The 21,037-nt window shown below is 36.5% G+C and overlaps 1 protein-coding gene and 1 long non-coding RNA gene across 36 annotated transcripts in view; both read left to right on the top strand.

Moving 5' to 3' along the window:
• The window catches only part of esrrga (estrogen-related receptor gamma a), a 255,344-nt gene extending 248,911 nt beyond the window's left edge, over positions 1–6,433 (top strand). For 32 of the 33 annotated variants that reach the window (XM_073927129.1, XM_068214375.2, XM_073927116.1 and 29 more), the window contains one exon: positions 2,782–6,433. In XM_073927129.1, the coding sequence (XP_073783230.1) occupies positions 2,782–3,026 (245 nt within the window). In that variant the 3' untranslated portion in view covers positions 3,027–6,433. 33 annotated transcript variants of the gene reach the window in all.
• Positions 6,434–7,481: 1,048 nt separating this feature from the next.
• Positions 7,482–19,353, top strand: LOC141378602 (uncharacterized). 3 transcript variants are annotated; one of them, XR_012393478.1, is made up of 5 exons: positions 7,667–8,014; positions 8,143–8,198; positions 12,611–12,659; positions 17,806–17,857; positions 18,241–19,353. It is a non-coding gene; the product is annotated as an uncharacterized lncRNA (long non-coding RNA). The 3 variants fall into 3 exon arrangements; XR_012393477.1 differs by having other exon boundaries at positions 12,611–12,669; positions 18,241–19,352; XR_012393476.1 differs by lacking the exon at positions 12,611–12,659 and having other exon boundaries at positions 7,482–8,014.
• Positions 19,354–21,037: the final 1,684 nt, after the last annotated feature.

Here is a 21,037-nt window from a genome sequence, read left to right as displayed (position 1 = left end):
AATTTATTTATTTACAGCATTCAACGATTTTCTTGTTTTTCCCTTTTTAATATATACTATGCATAAACAAATTATAAATATATTTTGCACAATACAAATAAAACTAATGTTAATATGAGTTTTAGCAAAGAAACACCCTTAATGTGTTTATGCCCTCTTTAAGGTTTTCAGGGTAATGCTTACTTTTACCACCTCGTTTAGGACAACTCCTGAGACAAATAAGTTACATCTCTGAACTTTAATATCAAATCTAAATATGATGCTGCGCCCCCCACTTCCTTTATTCAGCCGCAATGACTTCTGGTACTTTTCGAATTAAGAACACATCCGGACATTTTCATGCATCTTCTTGCGGTTTTGAGTTTTGCAACTAACCTTGCCAGTTGATGGCGTTACACGAGAACACAAGGACGCAGGTTCGCTGAAGAACGCATATTGAGAAAAAGCCTTACTGTCTTTTTCAGTGTGCCTGCATGGTGGTGGTGTGGTTACATTGGTGCCGTGACCCGGATTGGATTGAGATTCAGGGGAGAGAGTATAATGAATGCTAGTCAGTAAGAGTTGTATAAGTAGTCATCAGTCCTTGGTCTCAGTAGACACACTAGCAACTGATGTTAAAGGCTGGAGTATTTTGCTTTTGTTAGCATGCCCACCGCTATCCTGGAAACCCCAATGTTGGCCACCTCATAGTGGTATGAACAGTATCTGGGGGAGGGTGGGGTTACATTGGTGCCATGACCCAGATTGAACAGAGGTTTTAGGAAAGAGTTTAACAGAGTTGTTCAAGTAAGCATCATACTTTTGGCCTCAAGACTGTCTTAGTGTTATTGTTGATCCTACTTTGATGGAACCAGATGAGCCACACATGTTTAAGTAAAGCACTACATGTCAGTCATATAAAATATGAAAATGGATCTTTTAAGGAGCATATAGTGTGTCGAAAACATTTTTTCCAGAACACTGTAATTTTTTCCGCCACCTCCAGGAGTGATGGTGAGATTGATAGAGAGGCTTGTGTGGAAAGGTGCAGGTAAGCACTTTCCTGCCAGGGATTTCTGTCGGATCACAGGTTACTTTTTAGATGGCCAAAGCTCATGTGACTGATGGACGAGACCTCGCTATCTGAATTCTAGATTGGCTCCAGACACTGAAGGGTTAGGATATTGAACCATAGCCTGAAGCAGGCTGACGTTTGCCCCGCTGGCCAACCCAAAGGATAGGCACATTCTCTACTAATAGAGGAACCTCACGAGGTCTCGCTTTTATCAATACTTGACCATACAATTATTATTTAACGTGTATGTATCAATTGATTCGAGGCAATGCATTGATTGTGACATCTTTGCCAAAAGCCAGCGTGCATTTGGACATTCTATCCGGAGGGAACGGGATCGGATTGACACGCCACTGAGTCGATACTGTTGGTGGAGTCAGTCTATAAAAAGCAAGTCAGACAAAGCACTTTCTTTACCATTGTGCTGTGATAAAACCATCCGAGCACTGCGTACCAGCATCCAAGGCTTGGATTAGCTGAAAAAGTGCAACTATATTAGCCAACACAGCAAAGATAGTAGCTGCCTGAGACTAATTGCATTCTCAGAGGCACGTCTGTCGCGGTGAACGGGCGTGAATGCTGTACTAACGAGAGCAAATGCAAATGCAGCCTGTTTGACATTTCTGCCAGACAATGCCAGTCAGGCTGAGGTATTGTTTCCTGACTCGAGCCTCTGTTTCTCTCGCTTAGACGACTGCCATATCAGCTCTCCTCCAAACACTGTTTCTGTCGCCCGTGCCATTCATCAGTCCCATAGAGAGGCTTGTAAACACGTGGTGAGGACAGCCTCAGCATTTAACACTCAAGTGTGCCTTTAATCACTGGAGAATGAGCTTAGGGCTGGCAAAAAAAGGATGAGTCACATTCTTTTAATCCCTTTTCTTTTGCCTAGACTTCATCCTCAGGTTTCTGTCAAACTGGAAAACGAAAAGTCCCATGCAGAGCTAGCATCCGAGAGTGTCATGGCTGTTTAAACTAAGGGGTGTCCAATTTGATGTTGGCACACTGTTAAAATAAATAATTTCATTGTTGTTGTTAATAATAATAATGCAAATAATAATGATGATGATCATTATTAAATATTTAGATTATTTTTATTTTACTTTGTAAAATTCATATTTTAAAAAATAAAAATATATAAATAATGTATCATAATTTAAAATAATATTTAGTAAGGACGTGTAATAATACAAAACATTCATAAAACATAAGTATAATCTGGTTTATAGGAATATTGCATATAACAGTTTAAAATAAACTGAAATTAAAACTGAAATTCCAAAAAATTAAAATTAACAATATTGTTTAATTAAAAAAAATGTTGCCTTGGAAAGCAGATGTGATAAGAAAAAAATCTTACAAAATGTGTAAAGCCACAAATGATAACTGGTTCTCTAAAGCAGTGTTTCTCAACCATGTTCCTGAAGGACCACCAGCTCAGCACATTTCCTATGTCTCCTTAACCAAGCACATTAGCTCATTAGCAGAGACTTAAAGACCTTAAAGGGGTGTGACAAACAAAGGAGAAATACAAAACATGCAGTGTTGGTGGTCCTCCAGGAACGTGGTTGAGAAAGACTGCTCTAAATTAACATGTCTCAGTTTTAAATATTACTAAAACTGTAGTGGTTGAAAATCATTATTGTTTTTTCCTTAGTCATTTATAAGTGTTTCTTTAAAGTTATATTTAACGTTACTTATTACTGTCCTGTTTTATTTTTTTCCAGATTCCATGCATATAGAGGATGTGGAAGCTGTGCAGAAGCTCCAGGATGTGTTGCACGAGGCCCTGCAGGACTATGAGGCAGGTCAACATGTAGAGGACCCGCGCCGGGCCGGCAAGCTGCTCATGACCCTACCACTGCTCCGGCAAACTTCCACCAAGGCAGTGCAGCACTTCTACAGCATCAAACAGGACGGCAAAGTGCCCATGCACAAACTGTTTCTGGAGCTGCTGGAGGCCAAGGTGTAACTCCGCCCCCCCTGCCCCGCCCCATACCCACAGAGAGCTGGAGGTGGGATGTCTCTGACTCCGCCCCTTCACCCAGCCAGACACTGACTAACTCTCTGCCGCAGATCGTGAAACACTTGTCTATAAACTTTATCAAATAATAACTAAAAACATAACCTTAACGGTACTTCTAATTACTGACAATGATGCGTAAATATAAGAATGATTTAAAATGTGATTATTGAGAAAGAAATACAAACTATGAAGTGGGAAAAAAGTGACAGCAGTGAAACCAGCCGTTGAAACTTGTTCCTCTCGAAAATCTGATGCTGAGGTTTTTCTTTTTGTGCTATTGAGACATTTTGTTGATCAAAAAAAAAAAAAAACAAGTAAAATTCTGGAACCAAGAAAGACCAGCCCTGCCAAAGGAAGGAGGTCCACCTGGTGGACATCAGCAAGCGAAACTTTCCCCAAACTGTACCGTCCAGCTCCCATGTTGCTGAAGGAATCTAGGAAACCTTTACCATAAGAGCGCGGCATAGTGACTATGTGCAGCATTACATTAGCGGTCCTCGGAGCAGTTTATAGCCAAACGGAGATTGTCACGTCTTTAAAGAAGCTGCTCCTCTCTCCATTACGTAGCCATGCGGATTGATCATGTGTGTATGTGTGTGCGCGTCACTCCCGTGTCCTTTTCTTTCAAGTCTTCCAACAGTTTCATTTCGATCTTTTCAGGGAATAGCCGAAGCTTTAGTCTCTCATGCAATAGAGGAATCGCAAGTGGTCAAGGGACAGACTCATTTATTTATTTGAATTGTTTTATTCAAGTGTATTTTTACTGTACTGAAGGATGTAAATATGGAATGATCATCGAACATGATGTTTCTTCATGTAATGTTAATAATTGATCGTTATGTTTTTCTACTGACCACCGTGTTGAGCGATTTACAAAAACCATGAGAACAAAAACCTGCTATCTTCTCTAAGCAATAGATGTTTAAAAAAGTGAAGGTGTAAATGTATGCAACTTTATTTATCTTGTTTTGTTTTGTTTTTATTAGTGCCACATTTACTTGGGAAAAAAAAGACTTTCCAAAAGCTTTCGCTTTTCTGTCTGTGCTTGTCATAAGACGATAGATTACATACATGATATGGCCAGAAGGACCATAACCATTATCTCAAGCCAATTATATATGCATATATATATATTAACTTCAGCCTCGAAATTCTATTTGAACTTTGTTAAGCAAAATAGCACTTAGGGAAGACGGAGCAAAACATTGTAGGTTTAGTTTCACGACGGTCCTAATTTTTCCAAGGAACAGCGGCAGAGATATCATACGCGTGATGTAATCTTCTTCCAGATGACATTTTTAGCAGAGAGGCTCAAGTATCGAAGCAAACGATCCACAGCCTTCATCACAAATATGTCAGTATTAGTACGGGGTATTTTCTGAATATTATTAAGCATTGTATATTGTAAATTAACAGATTATAAATCTAACCTAAGACATTTTATTGGAACAGATCAGAGAAAAAAAGAATGAAAAAAAATGTAGTTCAGCTTCTTGGTGTTTCATGTCTGCTGTGTTTTTTCTGAAACATCTGTTTTTCCCCCCTTTCCTCTGTCACGCACTAAAGATGTAGCGTCTTCCTGTTCAGTATGCGTTTGTTTGTTTATTTGTTTATTTATTTATTTTCTTCTTGTTTTTTGCTTTCGTTTTTTTAGACACAGGGTAGAATTAGAGACAATACTGGATGTATGAATCCTCAGGAGCAAGATGATGGGTTCTCAAATAACCTTCCAAAAAAAGACTCTTCCTAGTTACCGCTAGATCAACCGATCCATGATCAATATAATCAATGCTGATATATAAGTCAATATTTAAAAGGAGGTGCATTATATGTACAAGAGACCATCTGTGTAACTCCTATCTTGTAGACTAACACTGTATACCATAGGTTACAATGCTTTGAAGTTTTTTTTCTTTCTTTCTTCTTTCCCCTCTTTTTTTCCTTCTCTTAACAAAATGCTGTATATATATAAGGCCTTCATGCTGAACTCCATTGCTATATATCTTGACTATAAGGTTGCAAAGGGAAGAAACATTTTTGTTTGTTTTGGTGTAAGATCGTTTTTTCGAAACTATCACTTTGACTTTGTGTGCTTAATAAAAATGACGAAAAAAACGAAAGAACAGATCATTTTTTAAAACAAACGGGAAGGGTTTTTTTAGTTGCTTTTTCCTCGGTCTTGTTCTATGAAAACACTGTATCTATCATTAGCTATTCAAAACTCTTAATAGAAAGGTTCGTGTAACGTGACTAGATCTTCTCGCTCATGGCAACTCATCAGATGGTCAAACATGGGGTTTTCGGGGGGTCTTGCTGTTGAGAAGATGTTGGCACTTTGAATTCTTTACCACGCGATCAACTCCTGGCAGAGGAGGTGCTGTTTTTAGTTCTTTTTTCGTGTTGTCCTTACTCTGAGGTGATCGTGAGAGAAAACAAAGCAATGTGAAACTAGATATGCTTCTAATTGAGTTCAGTTTTATAAAATTTCACGGGGAAAATAAAAGACAGCTTCTGATCTACTCTGTCTTTCAGATATGCATTTTTTCCGAGTTGCTTTTAGTGCACAAAATGAAGAAGCCAATTTTATGACAAGTACCTAACAGTGTAATTTTGGACGAAATGGTACACAGACCTCAAGAACTACGATTTTACTGTCTTTTAATGCTCATTTATGCAGCTTAGAATCCGATGTGTAAGTTACCAGTACCTGCAGTTCCTTTTTTTAGAGATATTTTCTTATTTAAAGCAATATTGATGGTACGACGTGCAGTTGTTGTACAATACGATTCGATTAGTGATCAGAAGTTGTACTGTATCTATTGGACTGTTTTGCAAATTCTAGGATTAACGAGGATCAAATGTACAAAGAACTGCTATTTTTCAATGCTGAAAAGGTTCTAGGTGTTGTATTTATTCATGCATCGACGCGTCTGCCAAACGCATCTAGGCTTCCTGGCAGAAAACAGTAAGGGAAAAAGGAGGAGATCCAGAAAAAAAAGGAAGGGGAAAGAGTGAAAGAGCATTCGAGAAGCTTCTATGATCAATATGATAACGATATATTTCAACCCAGGAGTTGCTGAAACAACCTGTAGTGAGAATCATGTCTGTAGTTTTTAGATGTGCTCCACATCGGTAAAACTATTAACTGTATATTTTTGTGATGTGCATCATTACAAGTGTGCTCCAAACAAATATGTCCATTTGTGTAAATGTATTTATTTTACATTGTATATATTGTTCAATGCAAAAAGAGAGACCTATGATTCTGTAACTACGATCAGTTCAGATGTGTAACTCCAATTATGCCTTTCAGGATAATAGTAGAGCAATATTAAACATGCTTCCAGTTTTGACTCAGGCTGTGCTTTCCTGTGTGACAAACTGTTTTCAGTCTTAATGCTTTTAGTTCATTAGTACAATACTATTTGTCTTTAATTTTGTGTGTGTGTGTGTGTGTGTGTGTGTGTGTGTGTGTGTGTATATACATATATATAAGGATTCATTAAGGGATTATTACATAAAGACTGATTTAATGTTAAAAAAAAGGTATTCATAGAATCCCAAAGAAGTAATATCTGCTTTGATTTTAAATTAAATAAAAAAAAATACATATATATTTTTGGTAAAAACAAAATAAAATAAACATCTTTAAATCTAATAAGTGTGGAGCAGTGGGTAGCGCTGTTGCCTCTCAGCAAGAAGGTAGCTGGTTAGAGCCCCGGCTGGGTCAGTTGGCATTTCTGTGTGAAGTTTGCATGTTCTCCGGGTGCTCCGGTTTCCCCCACAGTACAAAGACATGCACTATTTGTGAAATGGGTAAGCTAAATTGTCCGTAGTATGAGTGTGAATGGAAGTGTATGGGTGTTTCCCAGAGATGTGTTGCAGCTGGAAGGGCATCTGCTGCGTAAAACATATTTTGGATAAGTTGCCGGTTCATTCCGCTGTGGCAACCCCAGATTAATAAAGGGACTAAGCCGGAAAAAAAAAACATTGAATAAATTTAATAAAATATAATAATAACACAATAAATCACAAATATCACTGGTTGTGCATTAATGGCTGATGAAAATTCAGCTTTGCCATCATAAATTACATTAAAGTATTATTTATAATAGTATTATAACTGCATTATATATATATATATATATATATATATATATATATATATATATATATATATATGTAATAAAAATTTATTACCTTGTTTGAATGCATTTTGGTCTATTAAAAGCAGTATTAAACACATAATTACAAATAATTACAAATTATTATTTTAAAAATATTGGCCAAAATATTGAAACAGTAGGCTACAAATAAAACATTGAGGTTTAACTGACATTTCGGTTCTTCAAAGAAGTCACGTGAGAGTTTTCAAGCTGACACAAACTGTAAACCAGAAACTATTTTGGTCCAAACAAGTAGCCTCAAAAACATAGTAATGCTGTTGTGCTTTATAACATATAAATGTAGATAAACACAATATTCTCGTATTGAGTCATAAAACCGTCTGCTCGCCTACTTGACTTGTTTTTCCTCCTCTCGTGAGCAGCCTGTTATTCCCCCTTTGCTGGCGTCTTCACGCAGCCACTCTTCATTGTGTTGCGGTCACAATATTATTGCGTCGGAAAGGGGAAGAAAAATGGTGGACGAGCAGAAAGTTCTTGACATCTTGATGCAGCGGTTGAGGCTTGTCCACTCAGAGGGTAATCAGCCGCTGTGTCCTGAGGCTTTACAGCAGACACATTGATGTAAGACAACTGTCCCAACATCAGCATTGCCTCGCGGTCTGCGCACATTCACATAACAGCTACAAGAGCTTTTACACTGCTCAAACAGACAACGTCATGTTATTTATATCTTACTGTTTACATAAGACTGTTCAGTACTGTTCATGGAGGTTGTGGGGAGTGAGCATTTTAACGTCATTTGGGCAAGTAAGTAATTTAACTTTAAAAGTAAAATTAGTCATGACTTGTGTGTAAAGTCACATGACCCACACGACAGTTTACATCCTGCTTGCGTCAAAAGATTCATTCACTTAAAGTCTCTTATTTATCATCAGGGGAATGAACGCCTGCATCAGAAGATGTGCTCTACAAACATGAGTTCTACAAAAAGGTGTTTGTTATTTATTATAGTTTGAGAATTATGATCATGCATATTTTTTTTTTGTAATAAGTGTAATTTTTTAACGATCATGATTGTGACCAGAAGTGGAGCAAAGGGTTTAAATTGTAAATTGGTCTAATATAAGAATTTGCATGAATTCTAATGCTGTGTCCCACTGGTCGCTAATATGCATCAAATCTTATATTTTACTAATTTAACTAACATTATTTCAAAAACGGGTCTAAGGGGTAAAATGCATGAACTGAAACTGCAAGTAATACAATTGGGATTAAACTGCTTAATACGATTTTCCTAAGAAATAGGCAAGGATACATTTGTTTTCCTCCATTATTCCTATTTACTACTCGACAACAAAGCACTTGAACGTGGGAAGCTCATAATCAGCGGTGCATTTAACTATTAAGCAAGATAAGCAGCCGCTTAGGACCCCAGGAAATCAGAGGGCCTTCAAATAAATGTCTAGAGGTATAAATTATACCTAAAAATACATATAACTTATATAACATAATTTTCTATCAAATTTTGTACAGTGTCTAAAACTGAAGATAAGTATTACATCTGCGCAAATCATACCTGCCAACACTCCTGTTTTTCCCAGGATCCTCCTGTATTTCAGACCCATTTTCCGCCACCCTCTTGTTTTGTTATTTCTCCTGAAAACTAAGCTGTCTTCCTTCTGGTACAGTCTTTAACACCCCCGGGTCACCGAATTCGGTTTAGTATCTTATCGCAGCCCCCACCTGAAACCAGCTTACTTACCTGTTTTTTTCAGACACCTCACCGCCGACACCAAGCCACCATATCCCCCCACCCTCAATCTTGTACCAGTCCAGCAGTCAACATAATATATATATATATATATATATATATATATATATATATATATATATATATATATATATATATATATATATATATATAAACAAAATAGTTCATTTATTATTTTTAGTTGTGAATTCATTTTAAGAAAACGAATAATTTTAAAAGTTTCACACATTGCTTTACATGTTATTATTATTTTCCATTAAGATAAAATGTAGAAAATGAGATTGAGTGATATAAGAAAAAAACTAAAAAAAAAAAAAAAAAAAAAACAGCAACATATATTAAAAACAAAGTACAACAAATGCATTTTTAAACGTTTGGGCCCCATGACTGAAATTGCCCCCAAATCACTCAATCCAACTCTGCTCATAATCACAAGTGCAAAGCAGGAAAATGAGTGTCAGTGTTGGTTAACCTGTAAAAAAAAGTATTTGTTTTCTAATTATTTTAATGTGTTATCATTAAAGTGCTTGTAGCACATATGGGATCTACTTAAATGTTTTGCACGTTTACTTCCAGAAAGCAAAAAAAAAAAAAGTGTATGGAGGCTAGAATAAAAGATTACTATATAGCAGGATAGCTGTGTGTGTAAAATCATCTGCCGCTAATATGTATCATATAATGTAGGGAGACATTTAATGTTCTGTAGCAAAAGCGTTTAAGGCTTTAAAACAGAGAGCAGTGACCTGCAGGCAAATATTTTTCAAGAAGATGACATCATAAGATATTACTTAAAGAAGGCCCCGTCGGCAGAGAGATTTTCCCCCCACTTTTTTTCTTTCTTTTTTTTATTATTTGCGCTGCGGCACATACATTTTACTCATCGACTTCGGAGTTCATTTATTTTATTTTATCTTTACGCCATTGATTCATTATTATGATACAATAAAAGCTACTTGAGCATTTCAGCTGCCAAGTACCGTTATCATTAACCTTGCGAGACGCTAAAAGTGCTCCATGGCATTTGTAATGGCTCTTTTAACTCTTTCCACTCTCTCATGTTAACACGGCTGCAACGTGGAGCTGCTGTAATTGGGTTTTCACTGAGCTTGGACCCTCATCAGAGAAGGCCCTGCTATAACATAAGCTCAGGTATAGGCAGGAGGATATGCCCGACTATTTGTATTTCTCCATTATGTCAATTTATGGATCATCCCGTCGGTGCAATTTGGAACCGAAGCGGGAAAGTGTCTTATAGTCCAATTGGGAATTTTGATGTTCCCCATAAAGCTTTAGTTCAAAGTTAAGCTCATTTTAGATTAATTGATCTATTCTAGACATATTAGTTAAACTGCTGATCTTGATAAGTCTGTTTGAAATGACCTCTGTCCTGCTTACATCCGTTTAATAGTTTCTGGTGACTGTGTTAACTGACATTGGAGGGGGAAAAAGGCATGGCCAAGTTATACAGTCAGGGATGACACGCAGATATTTATTTTATTATTACTTTTTATTTTATGACTCCATCAGAAATAAAAACCAAAAACATTAAATATATGTATATATATATATATATATATATATATATATATATATATATATATATATATATATATATATATATATATATATATATACATAAATTAAGAAAACTTTGCAATTTGTTGACCAACCAAACTAAATGAACTACAAGTTTATGTAAAGGGTATTTCACTTCAAAGTATTTCATTGATTACTTATCATTTTATCCTTGAGTCTTCCAAACTGATAAGAAATTAGTTTATCTTCACATATACACATTGATGGAAAAACATAAAGAGAGGGCTGTTGCACAAAATGAGTTAAACAAACTTTGGCCTGCAGAGTAAGTTTCAGGTTAACAAAAACAAACCAAAACCAAATGAACTATTTTGACTCAAAAATGCTTTTCGAGGCTTTAATTTAGGAGAAAAAAGGACAAATGGAAACTGTAAGTTGTATCAGATATATCACAGCTTATTGGCTAGTTTTGATTTACGAGCCAATAGTTGAACTTGCTCCAGAGTCGGTTAGTCATTTAGCGGAAGTTACCATGTTGAAGAAACTTACTAAAACCAGCCCAACTTCTTGAGCCTAAAAACTTAAAATCCCAAACCATTTTTTTTTTGCAGCAGGCCTCAGAACCTCAACATTTAAGGCACCTAACAAACAAACAAAGTAAATTGACTCAAAAATAGACTTTCTAGAGTTCATACTTATCTGATGATTTATCATAAGCTTGTTTGGCATGCTGTCCCAGGAGAGAGCCCTGAGCTCAAGGGATCATCGAGCCCAGAGCTTCCTCCCATTTGCTGAGCAAGAGGGGAGATTGAGCTCAGGGTAGATCTCAGAAACAGAGAACCCTGGGGGAACCCACACCAAAACGGGGTAAACATACAAACTCTGCACAGAAACACACCGGGCCAGTTGAGAGCCACTTGGACTCCAATGAGGGGGAGCTTGAGCTCTAACTCCTCCTCCTATAAGCTGTTTTAATGCGTACACCCACGCCACCCCTAACCCTAACCCCCAGTGACATCACTTGTAGAATAAGTGCAAGGAAGGAGGAGCTGAAGCTCAAGCTCCCCCTTGCAGGAGCTCATCTCTGCCCAAGTGGATCTGCAGTGAGTACCACTTGGGCCGGTAAGGACCAGAGCCGGTGGTGTTCTTGCTGTTGGAGCAAAAGTGCTAACCACTTGGTCGCCGTGCCACCCAATCGAGCAAAAAAAGATTAATCGAAACAGATGAGTGGCTTAATTACATCAGATATGGCATGATATTTTTCACAGGTTTTGATTCACAATAAGGTTAGCCATGTACAGTAGGGAAAGTTACCATGGCGAAGGTACCTAATCAAAAGTTTTGAGTGGGCTCAAACTAACACAAACTTACCTGGAAAAATCACAGACTGGCTTTGTGCAGCAGGCCTTAGAAACTCAAACAAGGCACAAAATCAAACTCATTGATTCTTGCGGTAGCTCAAATTTGTCATGTTACATGTACCTCATTCTCACACATCTAAAATGGTGTGCAGTTGTGTTGTTTTAGTTCTTTTTACCATTTTTTTAAAAGTATTCATGGACTGATTGAGGGTGATAATGGTCAAGATGACTATTATATGGTTTTTAATCTATCCAGACTCAGTTTACACCAGCATAGGAATCCTTGTAATTCTCCATCATCTCAAGTCTATTTCCTCTTTAAGAAAGGGATACAACCAAACTGACAGTCAGGTGTTGGGCATTGTCAGGTCGTCAGTGAGTGTCTGTTGATCTAAATTGTTTGGTGTGTTTCACATGTTGCCTTTTGTCATGGACAAGTTGGAGTGAGTTTTTCCAATTCGATATACAGAATCAGCATAGGCCATAGGTGAAAGGCTGTTCAGTGTTCAGCTACGAATCACTGTGAAAGAACAAAACCTGAAAAAATAGTGATGAAACTAAGCAAACAAGAGGGAACACAAAGACATCGCCATTTATTTTGTTGTATTAGGTAAATATTTTAAAACTATATGGATTATCAGATATATTTGCACAAGTAAATCCCCTTGTGAGGAGTGAGAAGTTCTGAGAAAATGGTATGTAAACACTGCTAATTTACGTTTTGTTTGTGTGCAGCACTAGCTTCGGGTTCCTTTTATCGAATGACAGCAAAGACTACTGGCAGGTATGGAGAGGTACATCCTCTAATGCAGGCACAGAACTACATTTTCCTTTTAGTCAGCTGTCATCTGTTTGGTGTGTTCATGTGCAGTTTTTTTCATCTATACACGACAGCACATCACCAGACCAGACGCAAAAACACATTCACTTTACATTGCTGCTAGTTCTTTGACAATGACTTGGTATGTCCCGTGCTTTAGGTTAACTCAGATCAAATGTTAACTTTGCTAAAAGACTCAAGGATCCTGTGACTTTAGTTCTCTTTATCATTTGTAATTGATTTATTGATTTGCTTTTTCATTAGTATAAGGATGATGATTTTATATGGCTCTTGGTCTATCCAAAGTTTGTCTTCAACTGCAGATTTTGAAGATGCGAGTGCAGCAAAACACCAACTTTTCCTGGTCATTTCACGCGCCAAGCTGTTGTGTCTCCTGAGCTGCCCTATATGTTTTTTTAGTGTCCCCGACGTGCCATGGGATCAGAGTGGGACTGGTGGCACGGGTGTGCTTGGCGTCATCTGTGAAGTGCTAATGTGTGCAGTTGGGCCCTGATGGCTTTTTGTCAGTGAGTCCACCCAATTTATTTCTCAGTGTGAGAGCAGGGTCTCTCTCCTGGGTTTCGGTGTGCTGATGGCCTGGGCCACACTGTGGTAATGGCCTTTCACAGGTCTCCTGCTCCCTCGACACCGGTTATGTCTCTGTGAGGGACATCACAGGGGCCTGATATGTGTGTGTAGAAAGAGAGAAGGAAGGGTGTAGATCCGATTCCTGACAACGTGCAAAGAAGGCAACTTTGGGGTTGTCTCTCTTGAGACCCTGTTTGCCCCTCGATGCAAAAAGCTACCCTGTGGTTTCTTAAGTCATGAGTCTTTGGAGAGAGTTCATGAGGTGGTTAATCAAACTTGTTTTATTATTTAATTTTATTTATACTTTTTAAAATGTTATCTTTAATTGTTTCATTAATTGTCTGTAAATAATTTATTTGTCTGTATTATTTTGATAGTATTATAAGTAGATAAAATCCAAACATTCAGACATATGTCAGGAACGGGAATATTTTATATAATATTTATTGATTGATTGTATAGATTTGCCACAATTTCTTGTTTATGTGTGTGTACCCTATTATAGATATGCATTAAATAGAGTGATGTTCTGATGGGGTTAAAATAATCTTATACAGTATATTATACTATATTTTATACAACGCTTCTGACTGGCTCTTGAATCTAATTGACTGATAGCTATGAAATATTCTGCCAGTAACAGCACTTGTCCAGCCTCTTAACTCTTTACCCTTGAGTATTACTCCACCCCCATATAGCGATAATTAGAGGACACTCTACAGTTTGACAAATATTGCTGCTGTTGGACAACATTATGGACTTTTGAGGCTTTTTTAGTCGAGAATGTAGTTATTTAGATTGCAACTATACAGTTTATTTATAAGGATAGTGCCTATTGTGAAATTTTTATAATTTCTGAGAGCCTGTTTTTGAGCAAAGACGGTTGACGATCATCTACAGGATGGCGACAGAGACTGCATAATAAGCCCTGAGAGAAAAACAGCATAATTTCAAACGACAGCGGATCAAATCATGATTAAACAGCTCAATGACTTCAATCTCTCTCTTTTGTATGTTGTAGTGCTGTATTTATACCCCAGTAATTTTGTAATCTTCCGATTGCAACAGAGAAATACTGGGAAATCTCTGTAGACTGGTGGCATTTCATGCTGTTCAGCTTATAATCTTAAAATGTTAGAAAAATCATCTGTTTTGTCATCACTTTAGACATTACACTAAAAAATTGTTTAAATACTAGCTTAAGCATAAGTGAAGGAATGGCGGAAGTATAGTTCTTCTTTCAAACGAGTTTTGGAGGTCTCCGTATTTGATTTTATTTGTTATACACACGATTATGCTGTCAAATTATTGTATAAACACAATATCCCACTTCTAGCAGTGCAATGTAGCTGTGCATCTTTATTGGTGGGACACTAAGGCACTCAGCCTGCCCCTCGGGCCAACGCACGCCTGCCACCAGTGCCGATATACAGTCACATCACACTGCTACTCGTGTATTATTGCTCTTATATTATATTATATTATATTATATTATATTATATTATATTATATTATATTATGTTATATTATATTATATTATATTTGTAGCATTCTAATGAGCAGTGTTGGGGAAAGTCATTTTTGAAAGTAATGCATTACAATATTTAGTTACTCTTCAAAAAAGTAAATAATTGCGTTACTTGGTTACTTTTTATGGTAAGTAATTGGTTACTTTACAGTACTTTTTAGTTACATTTGCATTACATTTTTTACCTGACTGAGGCTTGATTTGACCAGTCTTGTTTCTTTTTTTATAGAGGAGCTCTGGAAATAACAATGCACTGTATAACCTACACCATATATATATTTAGGATAATGTTGAGAACTTCCTGATGGCTATACATGCCGTATATACAAATGATGAAAGTTTAAAGCAATGTCTTGGCAGCTTTTGTACCTATTGTCTTATTAATTAAGTAAAATCACTGTCCATTGAGACAATACCCTTTTCCTTTTCCTGTATGTGTTCAAAATAATGAGAATACCTCCATCGCAGAAATGTAAGGCTGTGGCCTGCCATCTTGGTTTCTGTCTGTTACCACGGGGAGTGTATGCTCTCATTGAGTGCGTGATTCAAAGCGACTGTTCATTTTAATTCAGTTTATATTTTAAAAGCTAATTCATTAAACTAGAAAGTAGCTTGCATTACATTTTCAAAAAAGTAACTCAAATATTATTACTTAATTTCAAAAGTAATGCTTTACTTTTCTTGTTACTTAGAAAGGTAATATTATTATGTAACCTGCGTTACTTGTGATGAATCACCCCAACTCTGCTGATGAATTTAACACATTCTACAATGGCAAAACTATTTAAAAATCATTTACTTTAAAGTAATTTTTGGATGAACTGTACCTTTGAAACATTAAAATGCGATTTTATTTTCACAGCCATTGTTTTTGCTTTAACAGCAGAGTAGGTAAAACATGACTTCTTAGTCATGTGAAACTATCAGAAATTCCAATATTAGTGTCTCAGTCATCTTTATCTTATTAGCAAAGTGGGTAAGTTCCCATCTAAAGGCTCCTTTTACTCCTTTCTTCACGCACCACGTCTCCACATTTCTACTGAGGCAGATAATGACTCATCTCCAGCAGAAGAGCCTTTTTCAATTTTAGAACTACTTAACACTAAATGTAACTGGTAGATCACTCAAAAGCAATTAATTGTCGTCCCTGTAAAAGGCAAGTTCACCATCTCCTTAATACACGGGATAAAATGGATCAGACGGCATCAGGCTCAATGAGAGCATTAGCAGGTCACACTTGCACGTTTATTTGCACTTAAATGTTTTACTCCACATTCGATGAACCATTAATTCGGTTAGTGCACTTTTATAAATAGTTTGGGGTGTCATCTGGCTTTGAATTAGTAGCACTTGAGAACTCTTTAGGGAAGGCCTTCATAAAATAGCATAAAGGACAATAAATAACTAACGTGTGGACTCATTTAGAAAGTTCTTGATGCGAATCATAGAACAAGCACAATTTGAACCATGGCTCACAAAATAATGTGCCAGTGCTGACATTTGTGCAACCTGCTTTTTGCAGGTTTTTCAGCAGTTTCAAGGTAAAATGTTTAATATAGCACATTTATATTTAGGAATGTGACAGTGATTATGTTTTATTATTTTGGCCAGTGTTGGGAAGCTACTCTGAAACTGTAGCTTGATAAGCTACAAGTATAAGGAAAAGTAGTGTCCATTTACACTTCAAATTAGCTAGCTACACAAGTTATTTCTTAAAAGTAGATAAATGTTATTTAAAGTCAAATATTTGATACTTAAAACAGTGTAATATGCAATTATGTTGTCAAAGCTTAATGACGTATGACAGTTTTCAAATTTATCAAAGTACAAAAATATAGCATTACAATAACAAAATAATCAACTTTATTTTTATTTTATATTATTAAGGACAATAGTAGCATATCTATCTATCTATCTATCTATCTATCTATCTATCTATCTATCTATCTATCTATCTATCTATCTATCTATCTATCTGTATATACATGAGTAATATAACACGAGTAGCAGTGTGATATGGCTGTATATCAACACTGGCAGGAGGCATGCGTTGGCTTGATATACAGCCATATCACACTGCTTGTGTGATATTGTGTTTATGCAACAGTTTGATGGCATAACTGTGTGTATGAAAATGGAAATCAAATACGGAGAGTCTAAAAACCATTTTGTACGAAGAACTACTTTCTTCCGACACTTAATCACATCTGCAGCTGACGTCAGAACATCAAACACCGTTGCCAGTTCACAAACATCACTTTAGAGCTAGTATTTGAATGATTCTCTGGCGTAATATCTGGCGGTGACAAAACAGGTAATTGTTGCTCACATTACAAGATTATAAGGCTGAACGGCATGAAATACCATCAGTCTACAGAGATTTTTTCAGTATTTATCTGTTGCAATTGGGATATTACAATAATTAACCCCGACAAGCCAAAGTAAAGCAAACACTACCAGTTTCTGTGGTATAAATACAGCACTAAAAATAAACTGTATAGTTGCATTCTAAATAACTACACTCTTGACTAAAAAGCCTAAAAAGTTCATCATGTTGCCCAACAGCAGCGATATTTGTCAAACTGTAGAGTGTCCTCTGCTTTTCGCTGTATACGGGCGGAGTAATACACAAGAGTGAAGAGGCTGAACAAGGCTCAGCTGATCAGATTCAAGAACTAGACAGAACTGTTGTTTTTATATGTATATGGATAAATGTATATATCTTTTTTTTTTTTTTGCTACTGTACCATACCAGGTGAGCTACAGAGGACATTTAGATGTTGAAACAAAACATATACTGTATATTAAGATAGATGTTATGTAAATGTTTTAACGTAGTATTCAATAGGTAAAGTTGTATGGTAAAGGTGTTTTGCATATTATATATTATTTACGCTGAATGAGTCCATGTCAATTGATAATCTTGTCTGTAGTCATCTGTTTTGTGAAAAATAGTGAGAGTTGGAGCTTTACTGTCTTTGCTGTTTTTTTCAGGTCAAATCTCCAGTAATCTCTGGTTTGCCATTTTTTTCTCCATTGAGCATGGGTAATAAAATAATTTTTCCTACAAAAAATAAACAAAAATCACAATTTAAAATGACATTTTCTGCTTAAGTCTTTTTTTTTCATTGATAATATAATTACTTCTGTCAGGTTTCTTATTTCCTTCTATATTTTCTCTTCTTCTATCTTATTGCCTTATAATTCGGTCCATGCTTTGAACCAGCGCTAGTGTTTGTGTGTGCTGAAATCTCACCCCCCTGTGGCGTAGTGAGCTGACTGACTGTGTGTGTGTGTGTGTGTGTGTGTGTGTGTGTGTGTGTGTGTGTGTGTGTGTGTGTGTGTGTGTGTGTGTGTGTGTGTGTGTGTGTGTGTGTGTGCGCGTGTGTGTGCGCACGTTTGTTTGTGTGTGGCAACCGAACACTCCAGAGCCCATTGTGACTTGACTTCCCAGTGATCTCCAGTTCCTACTCAGAGCCAGCATGGGGTGTCTGGAGTGTCACATCTGACAACTCAATATACAGCCATGTCTCTACACAGGAGAGGAGCAATCTGAGAGATGATGCACTGGCACAGTCCCTCTATGTCCATCTTTTTCACTGACAGCAACAGGGATTCGAAGCACTACAGCGCTCTCCAAATGCACATCGCCTATATTTTCTGCTTCAACTGTACTTCCTGTTGCAGCTTGTATATACAGTTGTGACATGTGTCTTTCCGAGTTATTTAGATTTACAGTAGATGGGCTGATATATACAAAGTTATTACAAATAAAAAAGCAAGGTAGGAAATATGCTGTAAAATATCCAGCTTGAAAAAAAAGTTGAAATTACTTTGTTGTTGTTTTGGCAAAAATCAGTAAAAATGTCTGTACAACTACATTTAATGTTCACTTAAATATTAGTTTTGTGAGCAAAACTTTGCCAGTTCACCCAAAAAAGCTTCTGCCCACTTGTTACTTTAAATTGAGTTAAGTTGTGGTTAAGCTGTGGTCACAGTTTGAGCTTGCAAAATTCTGTAGTACGGCACTGCGAAAAGGGGCGGGATTAAACAAGATGATTAGACATTTAAAAAAGCGAGCGATTGGTTAATATTTTAAATTTTGGTCCAGAGCAGTTATGTTTTGATCCTCGATTGGTCTCCTGTAGTCAAGTGATGCGATTTCGCAGGTCAGAGTTCACCAAGCTTGAACTTTCCAATGCAGTGAACTGCGAAACTTTTCGCACGAGCTTGCATTTCCGTTCTGACGCATAGCGTGCGTATGAATGGAAGTCTATGGAGAGAAAAGTGCAGTGTGACCGCAGCTTTAACCTCAGATCTCAATCTTAAATTGAGTTAATCTGGTTCCTCCTGATTACACACACAATGGAAGCTCATGATTGACTGATTACTAGGAATATAAAGACACCTGATTCTTACAGACTCTTTGCTGAGTCTTGTTTTTCCCTGTGAAGCATTACAAAGTGTTTTTCCCTGTTTGTCCCGCCATGTTTTGATCCTTGTTTTTAATTTTGTGTCTAATAAATGTTTTGTTAACAATTGTTTCTGTTTTTTTTTTTCAATTGACCTTTGTTTGTTTGTTCTGATAATGTATTATTTCTTAGTATCAATTTCCAAAAGAGTTTTTTGTTCACTCAACTTCAGACATTTTATGTCAGTGCAACTGATGTTTTCAAAAGTTAAACAAGAAAAAACGAAAGAAAATAAGAATTATGTTTTTTGGTTCACTCAACTTCAGGCATGCCAGTTCTGCAGACAAAAATGTTTTGTTGGTACAACTTAAAGTTTTGTTACAATTTTAGGATTTTTAGGATTATGTTATATATTTTTGTTCTGTTTTTTTTTTACAGTGTAGATCATATGTATTTTAATTAAAAGAATGCATACTTATATTTTTTTTATTAAGTCGTTACAGAAATTTTCAACAGTCTCTATAATAATTTCAAACCAAATAATAGTGATGAGAAATGAGAATTCATATCAGTTTTTTTAATATACTGTACATTAAACAGGGTTTTATTCATTTAATTTTTTTTTGGCTTTGTCATTTTCTTAATTTGGGGTCACCACAGTGGAATGAACTGCCAACTTATCCAGCATATGCCATTTTATAGTGTATCATACTAAACAAATGTACAAGATGAGCTACAAAAAAAAAAGAAAACGATGAAAATTTCCAAAATTTTGGGGTCACTGCCTAATCTTACTTGAAGTTATCCTAACAGGAGCAAAATATCAGTTTTTATAGTATGTTCGATCAAATACACATATTATAAAGCACAGTTTAAAAAACTTAAATGAGATTTCTGAATAAAAAGAAAAAAACAAAATAGAAACACTTTTAGAAACCTTAAAGTTCAGAAACCAGAAAGTTATTGGTGTTAATCTGGCATACAGTGTTAATTTGTTAATTACCGGACAAACCATATTTAGGCAGTGTGGTGGCGCAGTGGGTAGCGATGTCGCCTCACAGTATGAAGATTCGCTGGTTTGCTGGTTCGCGCTTTGGCTGGGTCAGTTGGCATTTCTGTGTGGAGTTCTCCCCATTTTTTCTTGGGTTTCCTTCCAGGTGCTTTGGTTTCCCCCACAGTCCAAAGACATTCACTAAAGGTGAATTGGGTAAGCTAAATTGGCTGTATACGTGTGTGAATTAGAGTGTATTTGTGTTTCCCGGTGATGGGTTGCAGCTGTAAGGGCATCCACTGCATAAAACATTTGCTGGGTAAATTTGCGGTTCATTCCATTGTGGCAACTCCAGATTATAAAAGGGACTAAATTGAAAAGAAAATGAATGAATGAAACCCTATTTAACTGGCCACCTAATTTTCTAGTTTTCACTGACTTTGCAAGATGGAGAGCCGTTCTAACATGACAGAAGCCCTCCAACTGCAGCCATAGCAAGAGAAGCTGGCCATTCCAAATCTGTGAGATTGCAGCTGGGACTCTTGACAATACAAGGTAAGGATCTGTCTCTGAATACAGTGTCTAAAGTATGTATTAATAAACACATAGACTGAATGATATGTAGATTAAAAGTAAAAAACATTTTCTAAATGCCTGCTAAAAGAATTAACTATACAAATAGCATAGCATGTCTACGCATAAACAGTAAAAAGATAGATGTATAGCGAGAAAACAATAAAAAAAATAACAGTAGGCTACTCTAAAATAACATTTAATACAGATTTAGCAAACAAAACTGCCAAGGTGTGCTTAAAAAAATACA

The sequence above is a fragment of the Danio rerio genome, chromosome 17, assembly GCF_049306965.1.
Source record: "Danio rerio strain Tuebingen ecotype United States chromosome 17, GRCz12tu, whole genome shotgun sequence".
Taxonomy (NCBI): domain Eukaryota; kingdom Metazoa; phylum Chordata; class Actinopteri; order Cypriniformes; family Danionidae; genus Danio; species Danio rerio.
The sequence above is the reverse complement of the archived record's forward strand: the minus strand, read 5'-3'. Positions and strand labels throughout refer to the sequence as shown.